Source organism: Neophocaena asiaeorientalis, unplaced genomic scaffold, assembly GCF_003031525.2.
Source record: "Neophocaena asiaeorientalis asiaeorientalis breed wild unplaced genomic scaffold, Neophocaena_asiaeorientalis_V1.1 scaffold204, whole genome shotgun sequence".
NCBI lineage: Eukaryota > Metazoa > Chordata > Mammalia > Artiodactyla > Phocoenidae > Neophocaena > Neophocaena asiaeorientalis.
Window position 1 is genome coordinate 363,597 of NW_020173922.1, and position 23,002 is coordinate 386,598.

General features: G+C 37.5%; 2 protein-coding genes across 3 annotated transcripts in view; both read left to right on the forward strand.

Annotated features, from left to right (window-relative positions):
- CAMLG (calcium modulating ligand) overlaps positions 1 to 1,741 on the forward strand; it is an 8,974-nt gene extending 7,233 nt beyond the window's left edge. The window contains exon 4 of the mRNA XM_024752471.1: positions 1,127 to 1,741. Within this exon, the coding sequence (XP_024608239.1) occupies positions 1,127 to 1,318 (192 nt within the window). The 3' untranslated portion in view covers positions 1,319 to 1,741. The remainder of the gene's footprint in view (positions 1 to 1,126) is intronic.
- A 4,366-nt stretch (positions 1,742 to 6,107) lies between these two features.
- Positions 6,108 to 23,002, forward strand: part of DDX46 (DEAD-box helicase 46) — a 55,521-nt gene continuing 38,626 nt past the window's right edge. For both annotated transcript variants that reach the window (XM_024752320.1, XM_024752321.1), the window contains exons 1-10: positions 6,108 to 6,280; positions 8,502 to 8,690; positions 9,983 to 10,126; positions 13,467 to 13,563; positions 16,268 to 16,433; positions 17,891 to 18,042; positions 19,092 to 19,205; positions 20,599 to 20,764; positions 21,477 to 21,597; positions 22,168 to 22,343. In XM_024752320.1, the coding sequence (XP_024608088.1) occupies positions 6,264 to 6,280; positions 8,502 to 8,690; positions 9,983 to 10,126; positions 13,467 to 13,563; positions 16,268 to 16,433; positions 17,891 to 18,042; positions 19,092 to 19,205; positions 20,599 to 20,764; positions 21,477 to 21,597; positions 22,168 to 22,343 (1,342 nt within the window). In that variant the 5' untranslated portion in view covers positions 6,108 to 6,263. The remainder of the gene's footprint in view (positions 6,281 to 8,501; positions 8,691 to 9,982; positions 10,127 to 13,466; positions 13,564 to 16,267; positions 16,434 to 17,890; positions 18,043 to 19,091; positions 19,206 to 20,598; positions 20,765 to 21,476; positions 21,598 to 22,167; positions 22,344 to 23,002) is intronic.

The window sequence follows — 23,002 nt, forward strand, 5'->3', positions numbered from 1 at the left end:
TACTTATTTTATTTTATTTTATTTTTTTTTTTTTTTTTAGTACTTATTTTAAATGGGATCGTTCCTGTATGTACTTCTTTGTGCAAGGCTTCTTTCATTCAGCATCATATTTTTGATATTCATCCATATTGTTGAGTGCATAAGTAGTTCATTTTCTTTCTCTCTCTTTTTTTTTTTTCCTGAGTAATGCTCCGTTGAGTGAGTGTATCCATTAATTTGTCTAATTACCTATTGCTGGACGTCTTGGTTGTTTCCAATTTTTGGTTAATATGTCTAAAGCAACAAAGAACTTTCCTGAGTGGGTTTTTTTGTGGACATAGGCTTTGATTTCTCTTGGGTAACTATAGCTTTTTATATTTAAAATGTTTTGAACTGTGTGATTGGATTTGGTGATACCAAATCAATAAATTAAATGAAAATTCAGCCTTGAATCTCTTAAAGAATGAGACTAGAAAATTATATTAGGAAATAAATGTTCAGTGATATTCTGCTGCATATGTAAACAAACGTGAATTCGTTTGGATGGCAATTAGGGCTGACTCTACAGAATGTTCCTTTGATTCTGTTACAAATTATTCACTGTCCTCCAGTACACCTATCACTCTTCTGACTTTTGTTGTCGTGAGACTTAACCTTATAATAAGATTAATCTTGCTCATTCTTAAAGGCCTGTTTTTAATTCCACTTCCTTCTGAAATCCTTCCCTGTGCTTTACTTATACGTAAAACCCTGGAGTAATTTCTGTCTCCTTTGAGCCACTATAGCACACGTCATCCATGTCATTCATTTAGCAATTATTTATGTCCTGTCTGGTAATACTTTTCCTGTTTTTGTCTTGAGCTTTTGTATGTATCTTAAATTATTATTTATATCTTGCCTCCAAGATAAGACTTTTTTTTTTAACTTTTGATAGCAAGAATGGTGTCTTTTCCCTGTTGCCTAGCAGTTTGCTGCTTTACATATTATATGCTCAGTAAATGTTTCTTCATATATTATTGATTGATATTTTGAAACTTCATTAACAGTTTTGAAATCAGTTAGGCAAAAATAGCAGCACTGATGTTTTTATAGAGCTTAAGTAGTCTTCTGAAAGCTGTAAGATTTATTGAAGTCTTTCTCTATGCAGGGTGAAAAGAAGATAAAGACAACAGTGCTAACAGCTGCGCTTCTGTTATCCGGAATTCCTGCTGAAGTGATAAATCGATCAATGGATACTTATAGCAAAATGGGCGAAGTTTTCACAGATCTCTGTGTCTACTTTTTCACTTTTATCTTTTGTCATGAACTGCTTGATTATTGGGGCTCTGAAGTACCATGAAGCCTGCAGAACTCAGGAAGAGAAGCTTACAAAAAAAAATTCTCTTCTATATTGCAGTGACTCTAAAGGAAGCATATTGGTTTACACCTTTATGAAATTCTTTTACTTTTTGAGGTTTTAAAACCACTTGATTAGGAATGGAATGGCAGGTTCCCTGACTGGAAAGGGTTGAGTTTGTATTAATACTGATGTGAAGATTAGAGTACCAATGTCAGTAATCGATTTTTCTTGTTTAATTAGAATTCCTAGTCTACACCTTTCCCTAACTTCTCAGATTTGTAATTCCTCTTTGAGAGCTGAGCTAGTGCTTTTAGGAGAGCAGATGAATGTTGTCTCAGCCAGTCCCAAGGACTGAATCTTGTATTTGTATTGTTCTGTCCTGAGAAATGGAGCCATCTTAAAAATAAAATGAAAGAAATTGAATTGTCTAGTGTTAAGTTTGCACATTTTAACTTATAAGGGCTGAATAAGGTAGCCAATTTTATCTTTTCTCGTTGCGTCAGTATCTTAATTTTTTTTTTTTTTTGCGGTATGCAGGCCTCTCACCCCGTGGCCTCTCCCGTCACGGAGCACAGGCTCCAGACGTGCAGGCCCAGAGGCCATGGCTCACGGGCCCAGCCGCTCCGCAGCATGTGGGATCCTCCCGGACCAGGGCACGAACCCGTGTCCCCTGCATCGGCAGGCGGACTCTCAACCACTGCACCACCAGGGAAGCCCCAGTATCTTAATTTTTATTCCAGCATAAATATTTAATGGAGGAAATGATTAAGATTCATACATGTGAAATTAAAAGGTATTTATGAAATCTTTATTAATTTTAATTTATGAAAAATTTTATTACCAAACTCAGAATTGGAAATTTTTACTTTTGAGTTTTAGATTTTCAGAAGTATGTTTTTTAAGCAATAGGCATAGAATGATTAGATATAAAAATGGAATTTGAAGAATTGACTGACGTATTCAACCCAATAGCACAAATACTCTTTTAACTAATGTGGTAACACTGTCATATTTGGAAGGTTTGACTTAAAAGAGTATAAAGCATAAGTTTTTTATCACTTGGTATTACATTTCCCTAGTTTTTTTGTATCGTCTGTTTGATTAATTCTTGTGATATAGACTTTTTTTTATTACTCACAAAGTTTTTTTATTTTGAACCACAGTGATGGAGAGTAAGTATAACAATTTGTCTATTCGTTTGACTTAGGGTAAGATTACAAGCACACATTTTTCCTAATTCCATACAAATCTAATATGCAGAGGATTGGATAGTATTCTTGAATTTGTCACACTCTCCCCAATCCCTGGGAAGACACTAGGGGTTTTCAATTGCACATTTTATTTCTTCCATTTTGTCACTTTACACATGCAAAGTTTTAGTAATTGTAAGTCATTATCAAATTTATTTCAAAGAGAAGACATGAGTATTTGCTTAAGCATGTTGAATAATGTCAAATGGAAATGCAGGTTTATTAGTGTTTGGAATAATTAAGAAGAATTTTTTTTACTTAGAAATTTCAGGGATTTGAAATGTTTATGAGTTAAAACTAGATTGACAGGGATTCCCTGGTGGAGCAGTGGTTGAGAGTCCGCCTGCTGATGCAGGGGACATGGGTTTGTGCCCCGGTCTGGGAAGATCCCACATGCCGCGGAGCGGCTGGGCCCGTGAGCCATGGCCGCTGAGCCTGCGTGTCCGGAGCCTGTGCTCCGCAAAGGGAGAGGCCACAACAGTGAGAGGCCCGCGAGGTTAAGACTCTGCGCTTCCACTGCAGGGGGCGCGGGTTCCGTCCCTGGTCTGGGAGGTTCCTCATGTTGTGAGGTGCAGCCAAAAAAGAAGACAACAACAAAGGATGGTCGTCGAGAGGTGACATCTTTGGCCATAGATTTTTAGTCTTATTAGCTGTATAAATGCATGTGTGTACACACAGTTGGTGTAAAAACAGCAAGAGGGTTATGAGATTCAGAACTAGGTTAGTTAGAATCAAAATCTGCTTTGGAAGCCAGGGCAGTTTGCTAAATAAGTGATGTATTGGAGACATAGTAGACTATAATTACTTCTTTCACCTCTGCTAATAGATAAAAGTAGTTTCTTCAAGGACATAGAAATGCTGTGAACTTACCGTAAATATGCTGTGGGCACAAAAAGCCAGTTAGAATTGTCACGTGAATATGTTCTCTTAAAAGGGAGTTAGAGGTACTTCCCTGGTGGTCCAGTGTTTAAGATTCTGCACTCTCAGTGTGGGGGGCTGGGGTTCGATCCCTGGTCAGGGAACTAGATCCTGCATGCATGCTGCAACTGAAGATCCTGCATGCTGCAACTAAAGACCTGGGGCAGCCACTAAATAAATGAATATTAAAAAAGAAAATAAAACTATTTAAAAAAAAAAAGGGAGTTAGAAATGAAGTATCTTGGAAAGAGCTCTGGCCTGGGTATCAGATGGCTGGGTTCTGGTTCCAGTTTAGATTCCAAGAAGATTAGTGATCTGGGATTAAATTTGTTTCCCATGTCTCAGTATTCTCCCTTAAAATCAAGGCATTTGAGTAAGTGATTTAAAAAATCTGTTCCAGCTATATCAATTTTTGCATGGCCTCATCCAGTTCCTTGGCTTCAAATACTGTATACAGAAAGTCCCTGAGTTAGGGTGGTTTGACTTACAATTTTTTGACTTTATGGTGGTGTCAAAGTGACACATTCGTCAGAAACCGTGCTTTGAATTTCGAATTTTGATCTCTTCCTGGACTAGCCATCTGCAGTATGATACTCTCTAGTGACGCTGGGCAGTGGCAGAGAGCTGCAGATCCCAGTCCATGATGATCCACTTAAAACTGTTCTGCTTTTCACTTTCAGTATAGTATTCAATAAATTACATGAGATGTTCAACATTTTATTATAAAATAGGCTTTGTGTTAGATGATTCTGCCCAACTGCAGGCTAATGTGTGTGTTCTGACACGTTTAAGGTAGGCTAGGCTAAGTTATTTTTTATTTTATTTAATTTATTTATTTTTTTAGGCTAAGTTAAGACGGGTAGGTTAGGCATATTAAAATGCATTTTCCGCTTGCAGTATTTTAAACTTAAGATGGGTTTATCAGGATGTAATCCCATCCTAAGTTGAGGAAGATCTGTATACATTCTATAAAGTGCTTATGACCCTTATCTCTCCAATCTCTATTTCTCCTTTGAACTCCAGACTTATATATTTCCTTTCAGCCATTATCTCCTTCTGGATATCTAGTAGGCAGAAACACTGATTTTCTCTCCTTTTCCCACCAAATCTGCTGCACCCAGGCCTTTTTCATCTCCACAAATTCACCACAATCCAGAGTAGCTCGGATCAAAACCTGGGAGTCATCTTTATTCCTCCCTTACCCTTGCAGTTCACATCCATTTTATCAATTAGTGTTTGGAAAGCTGCCTGTGGAATACATCCAGAATCTGACCACTTGTCAGTGTCTCCACACTCCTTACCTTCAGCCTACATACAAGCAATTTACAATGGCTCTCATACCTGACCCTCATTGGTGTCCATTCTGTCATATATTGGCTCAGGCCTTCCTTACTCGGCATGGTCTGCCCTGCAGCCACAGGTGGGCAATAAATCACAGAGGAAGAGCAGAAGCCAGTCTTAGAGTCTTAAACTCGTTGGTTTCATTTTTTAAAAATTCAAATTTATCGAGGTAAGATTTACATACAATAAAACACACCAATTTAAAGCATACAGTTCAGGGAACTCACTGGCCGTCCAGTGGTTAGGACTCCACGCTTCCACTGCAGGGGCCCCGGGTTGGGGAACTAAGATCCCGCAGGCTGTGGGGCACGGCCAAAAAAAATAACAATAAAATAAAAATAAAGCGTACAGTTCAATGAATCTTGACAAACATCCATGCAATGACTGCCACAGTCAAAATATGGAACTTTTCTATCATCTGTATGTGTAAGAACATAAAATAGTACAGAAGCACGTAAAGCAAGTGAGAGCCTGTCCCCAAAGCCTTTACAGCTTTCTGCTAAAACAACATTGCAGCGTAAGTTCCACTAGGCGAGTCGTTCTTCGCCTTGACCAGACTGTACTTCAGAATCACCTGGGAAGCTTTAAAATTCCCAGTGTACTGGAAGCACTCCAGACCAATCAGATTAGAGTATCAGAATGGAACACACGCATCCGTATATGTATTTTTAAGCTCCTAAGCGCAGGCAATGTTGAGAACCATAATCTTGTGTAACGTAGTTTTAGCTCTTCGTCCTCTTCACCAAGTTAACTCCTATTCAGTCTTCAAATCATACCTCAAAGGTCACTTCCTTAGGGAACTCTTTCTGAACCCCTTTCCTATGGTAGAATCTCTTTTCTGTTATATTACATCTGCTTGTGTTTTTGTTAATGCCTATGTCTGCCACGCGATTGAAAGCTCGTTGGAAGGTAGAACATGCCTGACACGTAACAATATGTTTAAATGAATGCACATAGAAACGGTGAGAGTGAATGGAGATGTTTGTAGCATCGCTTAGATGTCAGTACACTTCCGGGGGCAGCTTGGGGTTGCTTATGGCGTTTCAGTGCCCCCTGTAGGAAAGACCCTCCCAAGGCTTGCATGGCGGCTGAGGCTCCACCCTCTACCGCACCAAGGCGCGGGGGCTTCCGCGGCTGTGCAGGGAAAACCCGGCCGAGGCAACCTCTTTAGGCGCAGCCGGCACTGTGAGGCCTCCAGCCGAGAGGGGGCGCTGTGGAACGATAGCCGCTTCCGGCCCGCTTTTTCCTTCCTCCTGCCGCTGGCGCCACCACGTCCTGTTTTCGTTGCCCGCGTTCGGATGGTGGCTACCGCTGTGGCTGCTGCAGCTTGTTAGTGCTGTTACTCGCCCGGCGTGCTGAGGGTTGTGCGGCCTCCTACTCTGTCCGGTTCTCCTGCGCGTGATCCCGAAGGGCGCCGTTTTCCCGCGGCCTGCGGCATGGGCCGGGAGTCACGGTGAGACGGCGCGCTGGGCGGGCGAGCGGGGAGTCCCTTCCTCAGGCGGGATCGAGGTGGCCGCGGGGCCGGGCCTGGCCCGGTGCGACCCCACGTGCGGCCAGCGCTGCCCGCGGCTACTAGAGGGGCTGGGGGACCTCGGCTGAGGCACTTGGGTCGGCGGCGGGCACAGGGTTCCCTTACACGGCCATCGGCCGGTTCCAGCCCTTGGAGCGGGAACACACCTCCGGGACGTCAACTACATCCCGCCATTTCCGCGGAGCTTACCCGTATCGCCTTAGTCAATAGCGACCTCAGTTGAATTTCTCACCACTTCGCGTTTGCAACATTTCTTTGGCCCCTGTCGCTCTCTACTTTAGTTTTTTGTGCGCGTGTGGTATTTTCTTAATTGAAAGGAGTGTGTGGCCAAACATTTTTACATCGCCTACAATACTACGTGACTAGGTTTGTTTTGGACTACAGTAAATGCTTGTTGCATGGGCATTTATTTCGCACATAGATTTAAAATTTCTTTGTTATGTGTTTTTTATCCTTTTTAAACTGAGAACTGGGAGGTTTTATTAGAACTCTGATATGTCTTCAACATTTCAGATTGTTACCTGGTTTGGGACCTTGAGATTTTTATCTTAAATGTGCGTATTTGCTTAATGTTTAGCTGTGACTGAAAGATCATTTATATCTAGGATATAAATAATAAGTAAGTAAGGTAATAGTAGTTTACTGAGATATAATTAATAGTCAGGGAAATGGTCAATGCTTAAGGGTAGAGCTGGTGAAATTTAGCTCATATATGAACCGTGTAACCATCACCTGGATAAAGAGTATTTCCATAACTACAGAAAATTCATGTAAAGGTCTTTTAAATCTCTGTGAAAGCATTGCTGTTCATCTGGCCACCCAGACCAGAAACCTGGAAGTGATATTTATTTGACTGATTATTCTCTCTTGCTGCCTACATCTAGTTAGATACTGCACGCAGTCACCATTCCTGCTCTCCCTGACTTAATTCAGGCCCTAATCATTTATTACTCAGACTGCTACACCTGCCTCAAGTTACCTTCCTCTGATCTTGCGCTCCCAGTTGATTCCACACTGCAGCCAGAGTGACACTTCTGAAATGAACATAAGATTATGTCATTTCCTTGCTTTCATGTCTGTTGGTTCTTACTGCTTCCAAGATGAAGTGAGACTCTTCAGCACAGCCTTCAGGGCCCTTCCCAAGAAGGTCCTTTCTATCTCTTCGGCCTTCTCCCCCACTTCTCTGCCTTGCCTGGCTTGTGTACTAGATTTGCTGTTGCACTTGACATTTAATTAGTCATTAAAATATCCAGAGTTTGACACTTCTCAACAATTCTACAGGAGACATTCTGATCCAAGTCAACGCTGTCTCTTACTTGGAGGATTGCTGTAGCATTCTACCTGTTTTCCCTGCTTCTGTCCTTGCCTTTCTTTGGTTTGTTCTCCCCTCAGCAGCCAGAGTAATGCTTTAAAAATAGTAGGGAGGTTATGTCACGCCTCTGCTTAAAATCTTCCAATAGTTTCTCATCTTTTCTCAAAGTAAAAGAGAAAGTCCTTATAATGGCCTATAAGGCTCTCCACATTTGGCTACCATGCTGTACCTCTGACCTCATCTCATGACACTTTCTCTCACTCATTCAACTCCAACCACATCTGGTTCCTTGCTGTTCCTTAAACACACCAATCAAGGTTCCTCTTCAGGGTCTTTGCACTTACTGTGCCTTTTGCCTGGAAAGTTTCTCCCTCACATATCTCCATGGTTCCTTCCTTTACTTCCTTCAAACCTCTGAAATGGCACTTTATTAGTGAGGCCTTCTCTAATCACCTGGTGTAAAGGAGCAAACTTCCTACCTCCCACTGTCTCTCTTTTTCCTTTACTTTCATCCGTTTTTCTCTGTACCACCAAATGCATATTGTATACTTATTTCTTTACTTGCCTGTCCTCTCTTCCTTTACCAGAATGCAAGCTGCTTGAGGCCCAAAGGCAGGAACTTGGTCTCTTTGGCTTACTGTCCTTCCTTCTTTTTCAGGACAGTATGCTGTAGCAGAAGAGTTCATTCTTTCCCCCTACTTTTAAAAAAGTTTACGTATAAGAAGTCCTTTCAATGTTTATCTGCTGAGATTTTTTAAAGAAAATAATAAAATAAATAAAATGTGATAGAAGCTGTGTTTGCTAAGCTTAATCTTTAACTTAATAATCCAGCCACTATCGGAAGCGATCAGCATCACGGGGACGCTCTGGAAGTCGATCTAGAAGTCGCTCACCCTCAGACAAAAGAAGTAAACGTGGAGATGACAGAAGGTCTAGAAGCAGGGATAGAGATAGAAGGAGAGAGAGGTCTCGTAGCAGGGATAAAAGAAGATCTCGGTCAAGAGACAGGAAGCGTCTGAGGTAAGACATTAATCTCCACAGGACTCTTGATAAATTGGACCTTCTCAGCTAAATCAGGCTTCTTCAAAAATTTTGGACTAGAATTTAGTGGCCCCTTTGCAGGCCCTCTGCTTTTACCCCAGCTTGTTTGATGAGGTACAGAAGTGATTTGCCTAGAACATTCAAACAGTATTTTTTTTCCCCTTTCCACTGTCATTTTCAAACAGTGAAGTAAAAGCTAATGTAATATGCCATCAGGGGGGTTCTAGTCTAATCCTGTCCCAAGAAAGCTGACCCCTGTCTTCAGAGCAACTGCTAGAGCTGACAGGAGAAGGAAACAGGGCAGAGCCATCTCCATACTCCGTTTGAAACTATTTTAAAGAACTTTTTTAGATTTAACCAAAGAACATCCTAACTTTTTTAAACTTGATTAAATATTCCATGGTACCACCCAAGCAGCCATAACTTCTGGAGGTAGAAAACAGTCTCTAAATAAAAATAATCTTCCCCACACCAAAAAAAGATTTCTCATAAAGTTTCTCATTAAAATGGGAAAGAAGACAAGGTTATACAAGTGCTGTGAACTGATCACAGAAAAAACTTTGACTTTATCTTTTTCAGACATTGGAAGGAGAGATTGCAAAAGTGTCACCTGGTACTTCGGGAAAATATTCACTCGTAACAATGTGGATAACACTAACTTATTCAATTTTATATTATGTGGTACCAGGAACAGTTTCATACAATTCAGTCAAGTACTTGTTAAGTGAAATTGGTCGTTAAAGATTTGGTCTTTGACTTTTTGGTGTGAAAGAATCACAAGATTTTAGAGCAAGAAGGATTTTGAGATTATTTGGGGAAGTCTCCATATTTTACAGATGAGGAAACTGAGACCCAGAGAGTTGATCTGCCCTATGTATGTCACTAATTAGTAGTACCAGGGTAGAAATTCTTGTCTCCTAATTTTCATATCTGTGATCTTTCCACAGCCCCATTCTGCCCATCCTTATACTTAGGTTTCAGCTGTCTTTGAAATTTAGATTTTCTGCTATAGGTCATAAATTTCAAACAGCTCTTGTTACATATTTCCTCTGTTTTTCAACAAACATGGCTTTGAAATTAGTATCATTTATTTCATTGACCACTTGTAAGGACTGGCTTTACTTGTTCCCTGTTTAGCTGATGTGATAGTTAATTGAAATCTGTCTTTAATAATGGTAATAATTAAGAAGCTTCTTTCAACATGAGGCAGAACCATGGTCTGAAGTAGACGTTCCACTTGGTCATAGAATAAATAAAGTGTCCCCTTTCAGGCGTTCCAGAAGTAGAGAGAGAGATCGAAGTCGAGAGCGAAGAAGATCTCGAAGTCGAGACAGGAGACGTTCGAGGAGTAGAAGCCGGGGCCGGAGATCCCGATCCTCCAGTCCTGGCAATAAAAGCAAGAAAGCTGAGAATAGGTAGGTTGGGAACTGTCTCTCTTCCCTACAGTTTTTAAAAAAAATCTTTATAAATACTGAATTTGGCTGCTGCCGTGAGCTGTTAGCTGAATTATTTCAATAGGTTATAAAGCTTGTAATGCTTTTAGAAAATGCTAGATTCTATTAGTTTTAACACTCATAATGCATTGTTCTTTTATTGAATATCTGCTATTAATGGTCAGAAATGCATTTTATATACATCTTTGTGGGAACTATGTTTTTTCCTTTGAAATTATTTTCTTGGCATTTCCGATGTTGATTGACAAATAACTTTTTTACTCATAGTGTGTATTGCTGATTGGCTATTCATAATGGGTGAACTTTGCTTTTGTAAGTTAAATGTACCTGTTTCCTTAAGATGTCAGTACCATTCAATTTTGAGATATTATTTATGTCTATTAGACATAATACATTTACTCTTTTTGTTTCTCTTGTTAGTGGTTTGTTCTTTGCCATTATTGTTTCTAAAGTGGTGTCATGGGATGTATGGATTTGTTCTGTTTTCTCCATATTAGTTAATGAGGACTTTTTCCATGTCATTTATTTTACTTTATAAATTTTACTTTTATTTTGTCAAGGTCAGTGTAATAATGCCCATTGGGATTATTTTAAATTTTTAAATATAAATTCAGAGAAATGAGGGAAATATAAACATGCAGCTTATTAAATAATTATAAAGCAAGATCCATGTAACTGCCACCAAAGTCAAGAAATAGAACATTTTCTGTACCCCCGGAAGCCCTCCATGTCCCTTCCCTAACCCAGCTCCCTCCTTCCCTATATAAAAACACTCCTGGGGACTTCCCTGGTGGCACAGTGGTTGAGAGTCCGCCTGCCAATGCAGGGGACACGGGTTCGTGCCCCGGTCCGGGAGGATCCCACATGCCGTGGAGTGGCTGGGCCCGTGAGCCATGGCCGCTGAGCCTGTGCATCCAGAGCCTGTGCTCCGCAACGGGAGAGGCCACAGCAGTGAGAGGCCCGCGTACACACACAAAAAAAACACTCCTGACTTCTGTGCTAGTAATTTGTGTCCTAATTGTTTCCTTATAGTTTTACCACCTGTGTGTATAACTGGAAAAAGAATAGTCTAGATTTATATGTTTTTTAACTTTACATGAATGAGTCTTGTCTTCTTTTGCGTTTTTGCTCAACATCGAGAGTTATCTGTGTTGCTCATAACAGTAGTTTATTTTTATTGCTGAACACTATTCTGTGGTATAAATATACCACTATTTATTTATCCATTCTACTGAGATGGATGTTTGGGTTGTTTTAACTTTGGGGCTATTATGAACATTTTTGTATATATATCCTAGTATACATGTATATGAGTTTCCCTTGGGTGTATATATATAGGAGTGAAGTTACATGGTCATAGAATAAACATAGCTTCATTTTAACTAAGTAATCCGAAATGCTTTCCAAGGAGTTTGTACTAATTATACTTCCAGCAGTATATGAGAATTGTATCCCTCCATACCCTTGCCAGTATTAGGTATTGTCAGTCCTTTTGATTTTTGTTTATTTGTTAGACATGTAATAGCAATATGATTATGGTTTAATTTGCATTTCCTTGATTACTAATGAAGTTGAACACTTTTTCATATGTTTCTTGGTCATTCAGATTTCCTCTTTTCTAAAGTACATGTTTAAATGTTTTGCTCATTTTCCTATTGGGTTGTTTCTGTCGTTAAAACTTGATTTATAGGGGGGTTTTGTTTTTAAATATTCTGGATAGTTGTTTTTTGTCATTTATGTGAGGGGCAGATATATTACTCTGGTTTGTCTTTTTACTCTGTAATGATACTTTTGAGGAACAAAGACTTAAGAAAGAAGAAACATTCATAAAATGAAGAAAATTAATAAGATGATTGAGGAAAACCTGACAAGGGCAGTGTGAAAAAAGATTATAGGCTATACTCAGTCTAAACATAAAGGATTAGCATGCTGCTTTTAACAATATATAAAAAAGATAATACAATCATAAACTAGTTGGATTTATTCCAGGAATGGAAGGTTGGTTTAACATTGGAAAATCAATCAGTATGATCCTCTACATTAATAAGATTCAAGGAGAAAAGTCTTGGTTATCTAAGTAGATTCAGGAAAAGCATCTTATTAACTTCAACATACATTGATGTTTAAAAGTTCTTAGCAGACATGAATAGAAAAGTATTTGATAAGCTGATTATAAAATTAGGAATGCAAAGGGCATAAAAACACTTTTGAAGAACAAGTTATGAGAGCTTGCACTACCAGGTATCAAGACTTGTCATAAAGTTATAGAAATTAAGAGTGTTGCTTTATTGTAAGGATAGACAAGTAGATCACTGGAACCATATAAAGAACTCAGAATCAGATCCATGCATATAAGGTCATTTGATAAATGACAGTGGTGACATTGTAAATAGTAGGACAAAGATTTTCCAATAAATGGTGTTAGGGACATTTGCTATCCTTTAATAAAATAGGACTGGCTACCTCATTCTGTGCGCAAAAAGCATTTCCAAACAGATTAAAAACCAAATTAGATGGCAAAGCTATAAACTTTTTAGGAGTTTGTACTAGAGAATATCTTCTTTACCTCTAGAGTATCTTCATCAAAGTTGGAAAAATTTCTAAGATGCTTTAAAAAGCACCAATCATAGAGGAGGGAAAAAGGTCAACTAATTTGATTACGTTACAATTAAGGGATTTTATTCATTATTAGATGCCCTAAGTAGGGTCAAAATGCAAGCCTACTGGGATTTTTTTTTTTTTTTTGCCGTATGCAGGCCTCTCACTGCTGTGGCCTCTCCCGTTGCGGAGCACAGGCTCCGGACGTGCAGGCTCAGCGGCCATGGCTCACGGGCCCAGCCGCTGCGCGGCACGTGGGATCTTCCTGGATCGGGGCACGAACCTGTGTCCCCTGCATCAGCAGGCGGACTCTCAACCACTGCGCCACCAGGGAAGCCCCGCCTGTTGGGATTTTAAATATTATTACATATATCAGTTGTCTTGTAGACTATTAATGTCTTCGTGTATTTCTCCATTTGTTAAATTTTAATTTTGTTATTTAAATTTTGTAATTATTTTTATATGCTGTGTCCAGTTTTCCTTTGGTCAATTTCCAGATATCTAATAATATTTGCAGTTAGTTTCATGGGATTAATTCTTCATTTTATTTCCAAAGTGTTTATTAATGGTATATAAAAATTCAGTTGACTCTTGGAAGTTTATTTCTTACATAAAAAGTAAAATACAAGTCTAAGTATTCTAAAATTAATGTTTCCAAAAACAAATAGATGATGTCCCTCTCTGTCTCTCTCTTTTTTGGTAGGTCTAGGTCCAAAGAGAAAACAGATAGTGGGGAAAGTTCTAAAGAGAAGAAAAAAGACAAAGATGACAAAGAGGATGAAAAAGAAAAGGATGCCGGCGTATGTTTACTAACATAAGTAATCGTATAATATCAAATTTGTTTCTGTAGTGACAAATTCTTGTTTTTTAATGCTGTGTGTTTTATTTGTAAGTAAATGATAATAGATTTGTAAAATAAACAGGTAAAATAATAGTTGTCCCATGAGAAAATTTTTCAGAAAAAAGTTGCATATCTATACAAATTATCTAATTTTATGTGCAAAATGTGATCATACTATATGCACTATTCTGTGCCTTGCTTTTTGTCACTTTTAAATTATGAATTATTTTATCAATATGTAAGGTCTTAAGAGTAATAAATAGCAGTATACGAGCTATCTAACTTAAGAAGTAGAATGCCTTTCTGTTTTCATTTGTTAAATATTGGATATCTTTCTGTAGCTGCATACAGAGGTAGAGCTTGTTGTTTGTAATGCCTGCATAGTGTTTTGTTGATAAAAAGTAGATGGATATTTAGGCTGTCTCCAGTCTGTAGTTATAAACAATGATATATTAATCCTTGTACACATGTGTTTTGTGAATACAGTATAGGGTAAATTGGTATCAGTAAAATAAATGACTTTGTCAATGGGTATATATATATAGCTTTCCCTCAGTATCCTAGGGGCATTGGTTATAGGACTCCTGCAGATACCAAAATCTTCAGATGTTCAAGTCCCTTATATGAAATGATGTAGTATAACTTACACATATTCTCCCCGCATACATTGTCATCTCTAGTTTACTTATGATACCTAATATGACGTAAATGCTGTGTGAGTAGTTGTAAACATAATGTAAATGCTATGTGAACAGTTGCCAGCATGGGGCAAATTCAAGTTTTGATTTTTGGAACTTTCTGGAATTTTTTTTCCTGAATACTTTTTTTCCTGAAAAAAATACTTTTTTTCCTGAATTCCTGATCCACAGTTTGTTGAATTCTGAGGATGTGGACTCACAGACACAGAGGGCTGGCTGTATACATTTAACATTTTGATGAATAGTATCAAATTGCTCTGCAAAAAAGTTGTATAAGTTTTACGATTTTAGACATGAAAAAATGTCTGTTTCTTCACATTCTTGCTAACATGGATATTTCAAAATTTAATTTTTGCCAGTGTAATTGGTTTCTTGTTATTTTGAGTTACATATCTTTAAATATGAGTAAATATTTTTTTTTTTTTTTTTAATTTATTTATTTTTGGCTGCGTTGGATCTTCATTGCTGTGCGCGGGCTTTCTCTAGTTGTGGCGAGCGGGCGCTACTCTTTGTTGCAGGGTGCGGGCTTCTCGTTGTGGTGGCTTCTCTTGTTGCGGAGCACGGGCTGTAGGCACGCGGGCTTCAGTAGTTGTGGCACGTGGGCTCAGTCGTTGTGACTCACGGGCTCTAGCGCACAGGCTCAGTAGTTGTGGCACACGGGCTTAGTTGCTCCGCGGCATGTGGGATCTTCCCAGACCAGGGCTCGAACCCGTGTCCCCTGCATTGGCAGGCGGATTCTTAACCACTGCGCCACCAAGGAAGCCCCTGAGTAAATATTTTTAAATGCTGTGAACATAATGTAAACTATTAATTAAATAAGATATTTTAAGTTTATTTACTATTTGCACTTTTCTTAGAATGCCTAGTCATATCTTTTGCCCATTTTAGAATATATTATAGCTTCACTTTTTTTTCTTTTTTTTTGAGTTCTATTTGTTTAGTGTTTTTTTTTTTTTTTTAAGGGACCTGCTTTCTGAGCAGTGTATCTAAGAAAAGATATAACACAAGAAGTCTGGGAGTCTGGTTTCTGATCTAGTTTCTACTAGTCTTGAATGAGTGGGTGATCTTGAGAAAAACACATGAGCTTTCTGGAGCTCATCTTCAGAGAGGATGGAATTATTATAAAGGATATAAATTCAGGATCAAAGCTTTTTGTTTGTTTAAGAAGTAAACTTATTTTAAAAATACAAACATAATATAACTGTATTATAAAATACTTGGAAAGTCAGAAGTAATTCTCTGTAATCCTAGGTGCCCAAAATGCCATCATCATTATCATTTATTAATATTTTGACTTTTATACATGTGTATTTCCATAACTACCTGTAACGTAGCGTGTCTAAAATTTTGATTTCTATATTGCTTAATCTTTAAGTCCCTGATTATGACTGTGCAAATGATTTACTCTCTCCTTTTGAGAGTATTATTAATAATCTTGATACAGGCTTTAGAATGGCTGTTCCTAGGAAACCTAGACCTAAAGGCTAAAAGATCAAAACTTCTTAATCATGTTGATAAATAGCTTTCATTTACTCAGTAATTTGTAATAGAAAATTGCTTTTCATAGAGGCAGTCTTGGAGGAGTTTGGAGGATTTAAAGTTGAGAATAACTAATAACTAGGGAACTTTGCTTGCTAGTTCATTTAGATTCCACTTAGAGGGAGAAATTGAATTCATGTGTGCATATTGCACACATATTGTAACTAAAATGAGATTAATTTATGGTGTTTGAAGTGTGTCTGCTTTCTTAGTTGAAGATGCTTTTTATTGTGATTTCATTTTGCTAGTTTATTCCTGAATATATTTAAAAGATGTATGATCTAAATCTGGTCTAAATTTAGGAGTTTTGTGTACATCTATTTTTCCATTTTTTATACTTTGGAGAAGTTATCTGGAATGTCACTTGGAGTAAAATTGTTGATCCTTATTTCCCTCTCTCTGTTTCTCTTTTTTTTTCCCCCCAAGAACTTTGACCAGAATAAGCTAGAAGAAGAAATGAGAAAGCGAAAAGAAAGGGTAGAGAAATGGCGGGAAGAACAACGTAAAAAGGCCATGGAAAACATAGGGGAACTGAAAAAGGAAATTGAAGAGATGAAACAAGGGAAAAAGTGGAGTTTAGAAGATGATGATGGTATATTGATTTGTTAGACTAATAGACTATATAACAATTCATGTAGAATATTCTAGAATTATGAGTAATAGGCCATTTTTATTGTGGAAAAACATACATAATGTTTACTATTTTAACCATTTTTAAGTGTACAATTCAGTGACAATTAAGCACATTCACAGTGTTGTGCAGCCTTCACCACTGTCCATTTCCAGAACTAAACAAAAACTCTGTACCTCATTCAACAATAATTCTCCATCCTGTCCCCCTCCCCCCCATTTCTGGTAACTTCAAATCCACTTTCTGATTCTGTGAATTGCCTATTTTAGGTACCTCATATAAGTGGAATCATACAATATTTGTCTTTTTGTGTCTGGCTTATTTCACTTAGCAAAGTGTCTTCAGGTTTCATCCATGTTGTAGCATGTCTCAGAATTTCCTTCTTTTTTAAGGCTGGATAGTATTACATGGTACATATATACTGCATTTTGTTTACCTATTCATCTGTTGCTGCATATATAAGTTTCCGTCTTTTGGGTATTGTGAATAATGCTTCTATGAGAATTGGTGTGCAAGTATCTGATTGAGTCCCAACTTTCAGTTCTTTTGGGTATATATACCTAGAAGTAGAATCACTAGTTTCATTTTGAGATTTTTAAACGCCCCTTTTAATGTTTACATTAAATTTTAAAATTGTATAGTAGTGTTTGGTGAGGATCACTGATTTTACCTTAGAGTGGAGAGTTAGGTGCTTATGGGCATAGTCAGTAAATAGCTCTTTAATTTTTTACTTCCAATGTTAGTAATGAGGGTAAGTTAAGGGCATGTTTTCAAGTCCCTCTGATTTTTTCATAAATTATAAGAGAAACACTTCCCCTCCACATCTGATATTGATGTTTAAGATTTTAGTAAAGTGGAAGAGTGTGAGAGATAGGAAAAGGGAATTTTGCTCCATTTTCTCTGTGAAAATTCCTGTGAATTTTTCATTTTCTGTGAAAGTTGAACTAAATAGATGAATGGATTATACTTTAAGTGGTGATATCTTAGTTATGTAAAAAACATTAGATTGTCTTTAATTAAGAATGTGCTATTATTTTTTCTTTGTGTCATTTAAAGAAACCTAATTGTAAGAAATAAACATACCATTTTAGCAGACAGAGTTTTTAGTTCTGCTTCTGCTAGTGTAGTTGTAAAACAATGCTGGAGATCCATTTTTTAGACATATTAGTCTTTCTTCCTCTTTCAGTTTAATAATTTATAATTTATTTCTTTTATTAGTATTATTCAAAACTAATACCTGCTGGATTTAAAACCTTGCCAGTGTGAGTATTTGAACTGCGTTGTGCCTGTGTTAATTGGTAAGGAAGGTGTTTGGGTAGTAAGAGAAAAGGCTTTAATTGGGGGGGGCAGTGTGGTCTCATTGTGAAGTATTTCCTTTTGAAACACAAATTCAAAGAAAGTGTATTCTGATATTTTAGATGATGAAGATGATCCTGCAGAGGCTGAAAAGGAAGGAAATGAAATGGAGGGTGAGGAGTTAGATCCATTAGATGCTTACATGGAAGAAGTGAAAGAGGAAGTAAAAAAGTTTAATATGAGAAGTGTGAAAGGTGGTGGGGGAAATGAAAAGGTATGGAATTTTCTCCTATTTTTAAAGATTTACATTCCTAATTGGGTAACTTGAATTCATTGGTGCATTGACCTACTGCTGACATGCATGGCTTTATAAAGTTAATGATTTTGTTTCCTTCCCCATCTCAGAAGTGTCAATGCTTTTCTAAATAGCAGAGATACTAGTGAATTTTAACTGCAAATGTTCTTTTAGAAGTCACTGTTAACTACCATCATCTTTGTTTAGTATTTTTTCTTACTTGTTGCCTTCTCAGTAGGTCCTCTTCAGTAAGCCCTGGATAGGTCCTTCTCCAGCACTCCCATCTTTTATGTTCCTGATCCTCTTTACTCTAGTTTTTCTTTTTCTTAATAGCATTTATTACCTTTTGAAAAATTATATAAATTAATTTTTTGTTGTTTATTCCTTCTTCTAAAACCGTCCCAAGAGCAGTGATCTTTACCGTACCTGTCTTGTTTATTGATTTATCCTAAGGTCCCAGAATAGTATTTGGCTTGTTGAATGAGTGAAAAGTACCATTTAGTAGTATTTTTAAAATAAATTATATTACATAATATTATATAAAATTATATATTATTATATACTGCATTACCTATATTATTAATGTGTTACAAAATATAATGCAATTGTATTACATTTAAAAAAAAATTTTTTTAAAATATTTATTTGGTTGCATCGGGTCTTAGTTGCGGCATGCAGGATCTTCGTTGCGGCGTGTGGGCTTCTCTAGTTGCGGGATTGTGGGCTTCTCTAGTTGTGGCGTGCGGGTTCAGTAGTTGTGGCATGTGGGATCTTAGTTCCCCGACCAGGGATCAAACCCACATCCCCTGCATTGGAAGGCAGATTCTTAACCACTGGACCACCAGGGAAGTACCTACATTTTAAAATTCAAGCAAGTCAGTAAGGAGAAAGCAGACCACTTTTTGTTTTTTCATTAGGTTGTCACTAACAACTAAGTTAATTCAGATTATAAATTGTGACAGTTATCATTGTGTTTCATTTGGTGTATAATTTGTGTTTCAACTTTACATTTTATATTCTTTTTTTAGAAGTCTGGGCCAACAGTCACAAAAGTTGTCACTGTTGTCACAACCAAAAAAGCAGTCGTAGATTCTGATAAGAAGAAAGGTGAGCTAATGGAGAATGACCAGGATGCCATGGAGGTAATTATTCATTAATTTTTATTTATTTATTTATTTATGGCTGCGTTGGGTCTTCGTTGCTGTGTGCGGGCCTTCTCCGGTTGTGGTGAGTGGGGGCTACTCCCCGCTGCGGTGCATGGGCCTCTCATTACAGTGGCTTCTCTTGTTGCAGAGCATGGGCTCTAGGCACCCAGGCCTCAGGAGTTGTGGCACGCAGGCTCTGGAGCACAGGCTCAGTAGTTGTGGCACATGGGCTTAGTTGCTCCGCAGCATGTGTGATCCTCCCGGACCAGAGCTCGAACCTGTGTCCCCTGCATTGGCAGATGGGCTCTCAACCACTGCGCCACCAGGGAATCCCCCTTCATTCATTTTTGACTTTGTTTGCGATACTGTCCTAGAAGTATTTGTAAGAAAGCATTGATGGAAGTGTGCTTTTCAGTTACTCTTAGGAGAAATTCTTGCTATTCTCAACAGTATTGTAGCCGCATATTCAAATTGGTAGAACATTCTAACATCTTTGACCTCTTGCTGTATGCCCACTTTTTTTTTTTTTAATTGAAGTATAGTTGATTTATAATACAGTGTTAGTTTCAGGTATACAGCAAAGTGATTCAGATATATATATATCTGTCTGTAGGTATATATACATATATATACACATATACACAAACACATACATATATACACAAGTGTGTGTATATATATATATATATATATTTTTTTTTTTTTAGATTCTTTTCCATTTTCGGTTGTTACATGATATTGCATATAGTTCCCTGTGCTATACAGTGAATCCTTGTTGTTTATTTTATGTATAGCAGTTTGTGTCTGTTAATCCCATACTCCTAATTTATCCCTCCCCTTCCCCTTTCCCCTTTGATAGCCCTAAGTTTGTTTTCTGCGTCTGTTTCTGTTTTGCAAATAAATTCATTTGTATTATTTTTTAGATTTCATGTATAAGTGATCTCATATAATATTTGTCTGTCTCTGTCTGACTAAATTCACATAGTATGATATTCTCTAGGTTCATCCGTGTTGCTGCACAAGTGTATGCCCACTTTTTGATTCCCGCTTGTCCCTCATCAGCTCATCCCAGACATAGAATAGGGAGAGAAGAAATGAAGTGACAGAATAAATTAACTTTTTTTTCCTATTAGCACTCATTGTAAAGATTTATATAGAGAAAACTTTATTAAAGCCGTGTTAAAATTATTTTTTTATTTTAGCTTTATATTGTTATTATAGCTTTCTATAAGGGCAAAGAAAAAATAAACTAAGTTGGAAAATTCAGAAAATAAAGTAAAAGCCAAAGAATATTTTGTAGGAGAGGAGGATCTTTAAAACTAGGAATATTTCTTCCCATAGGAGAAAGTAGTAATGGATCTAGCTCTTAATTTTTCTTTTTTAATTATAGTATTCTTCAGAGGAGGAAGAAGTTGATCTTCAGACTGCCCTTACAGGTTATCAGACAAAGCAGAGAAAGCTTCTAGAACCAGTGGATCATGGAAAAATTGAATATGAACAATTCAGAAAAAACTTTTATGTTGAAGTTCCAGAACTGGCAAAAATGTCTCAAGAGGGTAGAATTTTTTTATTCATTTATTGGTTATTGTGGGAACAGGGGGAGTACACTTCACCTTGCCTGGGAGGAATGTTGATAGGCCTGTGAGTTGGTGCATGAGTAGGAGGAATTTGCCTGGCTTACCTGGAGAAATGAGAGGGAACTAGAAGGCGAGAAGTCATTCTAGAGGGTAGGACAACATCCGCAAAGATTTGGAGCAGTGAGGAATTAGTGTGTTTTTGGAAACATTAAAAAGAGGAAAAATTAGTTTGGCTCATGTAATTGAGATTTTTAGCATCGAAAATACTCTTCATGTGAAGTTAGCAAATAAAATATTGTTAACCTTTTCTGATATTTGAGAGTTAGGAACCAGTGTGAATCTGTGTGATATTGATAGAATAAGGATAATCTGGGCAACCCTTGCTTAAAGAACAAGTGGTTGTATTACTTGTCAATCATTGTTCTTTTATTGCTGGTACAATTTAAGTCAAAATAAAAGCCAAATTGTAAAAATTGGAGTGTTTCTTTTGTTCCTAATTGGTTGCAACAGTAATCGCTTTAGTTGTCTCTCTGAGCTGTTCAGTGCTTTGTCACGTAGCTTTTCTATGGAATTATCTTCAGGAGCACTAGAAAAGAATTGAAAATTTTTAATCTTACCATGCCTCACTGAAAAGTAGAAGGCACTATTAGAACAATATTTAAGAGTTTTTAATCTGGATTTTGTTTTGTAGAAGTGAATGTATTTCGGTTGGAAATGGAGGGCATTATTGTCAAGGGAAAAGGTTGCCCCAAACCAATTAAATCTTGGGTTCAGTGTGGGATTTCTATGAAGATCTTAAATTCTCTCAAAAAGTAAGTGTTCAGTAGTTGTCCACATTTTTCAATATCTTGCTACTAAAAATAGCCCTTTACGCAAATAATTCCTCTGCTTACATTTTTACTCTAATGGGAAAACTTGATTATTTTTTCTTAAACAGCTTTATTGAGATATAATTTACATACCATAAAATTTACCCTTTAAGTTTACAATTTGATGATTTTTAGTATATTTATGGAGTTGTGTAGTCATTACTGTAATCTAATTTTAGAATATTTTCATTATCCCCGAAAGAGGCCTGGATCCATTAGTAGTCAGTTTTCTCCTTTCTCCTCCACATTAGGCAACCTCTCATCTACTATTTTTATAGATTTTTCTATTCTGGACATTTCATATAAATAAGATCATACTAATACAGTCTTTTGTGACTGGCTTCTTTCAATTAGCGTAGTATTTTTAAATATTTCTACATCATCCATGATGTAGAATGTCTCAGTACTTCATTCCTTTTCATTGTATGGATATACATTTTGGAAAACTTTTACAGTTTGAGGGACCCAGCGATCACAGTTCTTACCTTGTCTTCCTTTGGTTTGCTTTTTAAGGCATGGTTATGAAAAGCCTACGCCAATCCAAACCCAGGCGATTCCTGCTATAATGTCTGGACGAGATTTGATTGGTATTGCCAAGACAGGAAGCGGAAAGACCATTGCCTTTCTGTTGCCTATGTTTAGACACATCATGGATCAGAGGTCATTAGAAGAAGGAGAGGGGCCAATAGGTACAATTCCTTTCATTAAACTATTTTTTCAGTTAACAACTTCGTTGTCCGTTAATCAGAAAGACCTGATGCTTTGTAATGTTAATTATAACAATAAAGATGTCTTTATGTACATTTCTTTATAAATTTGGCACTTTGGGGCTGATTTCCCCTTACCAGCAGGTGGAGTGAGAATCTTCAGAGCTCTGGAGTGACATCTCAGAAGTACAAAAACAGCCTCTCCTGGCACAGCTCAGTTTTTAAACTCTGACTCGGCAGGTAGACTCCTCGTGCATCTATCTGTTTATTTATGTTGAGGTTTGTTCTTAGCTCGTATCAGTGGATCTATAAACTCAACATAGAAGATTGTAGGGAAGTGTATTTTTCTTTTCTTTCTTTTTTTGGCCTTAAAAGGCTGTAGTGCCAACATTTCATTCAGGATTAGGTCTTTAGATTCAGTTTTCTTGATTCATTTGGCAGAGATCTCTTCTCCAAATTTGAGTAGGGTTTTGGAAAGTTGTTCAACTCCTCTCTTGGCAACAGAGGGCACAGTATATTTCTCCTCTGTCTGTGCCCCTCAGACCAAGGTTGTTTCCGGAAGCCACGGCATGGCTCTTCAGCACAGTGAGTCACTTGATTATCTTTGCTCTGTGATTTGCAGTTGAGAATGATTTGCATTC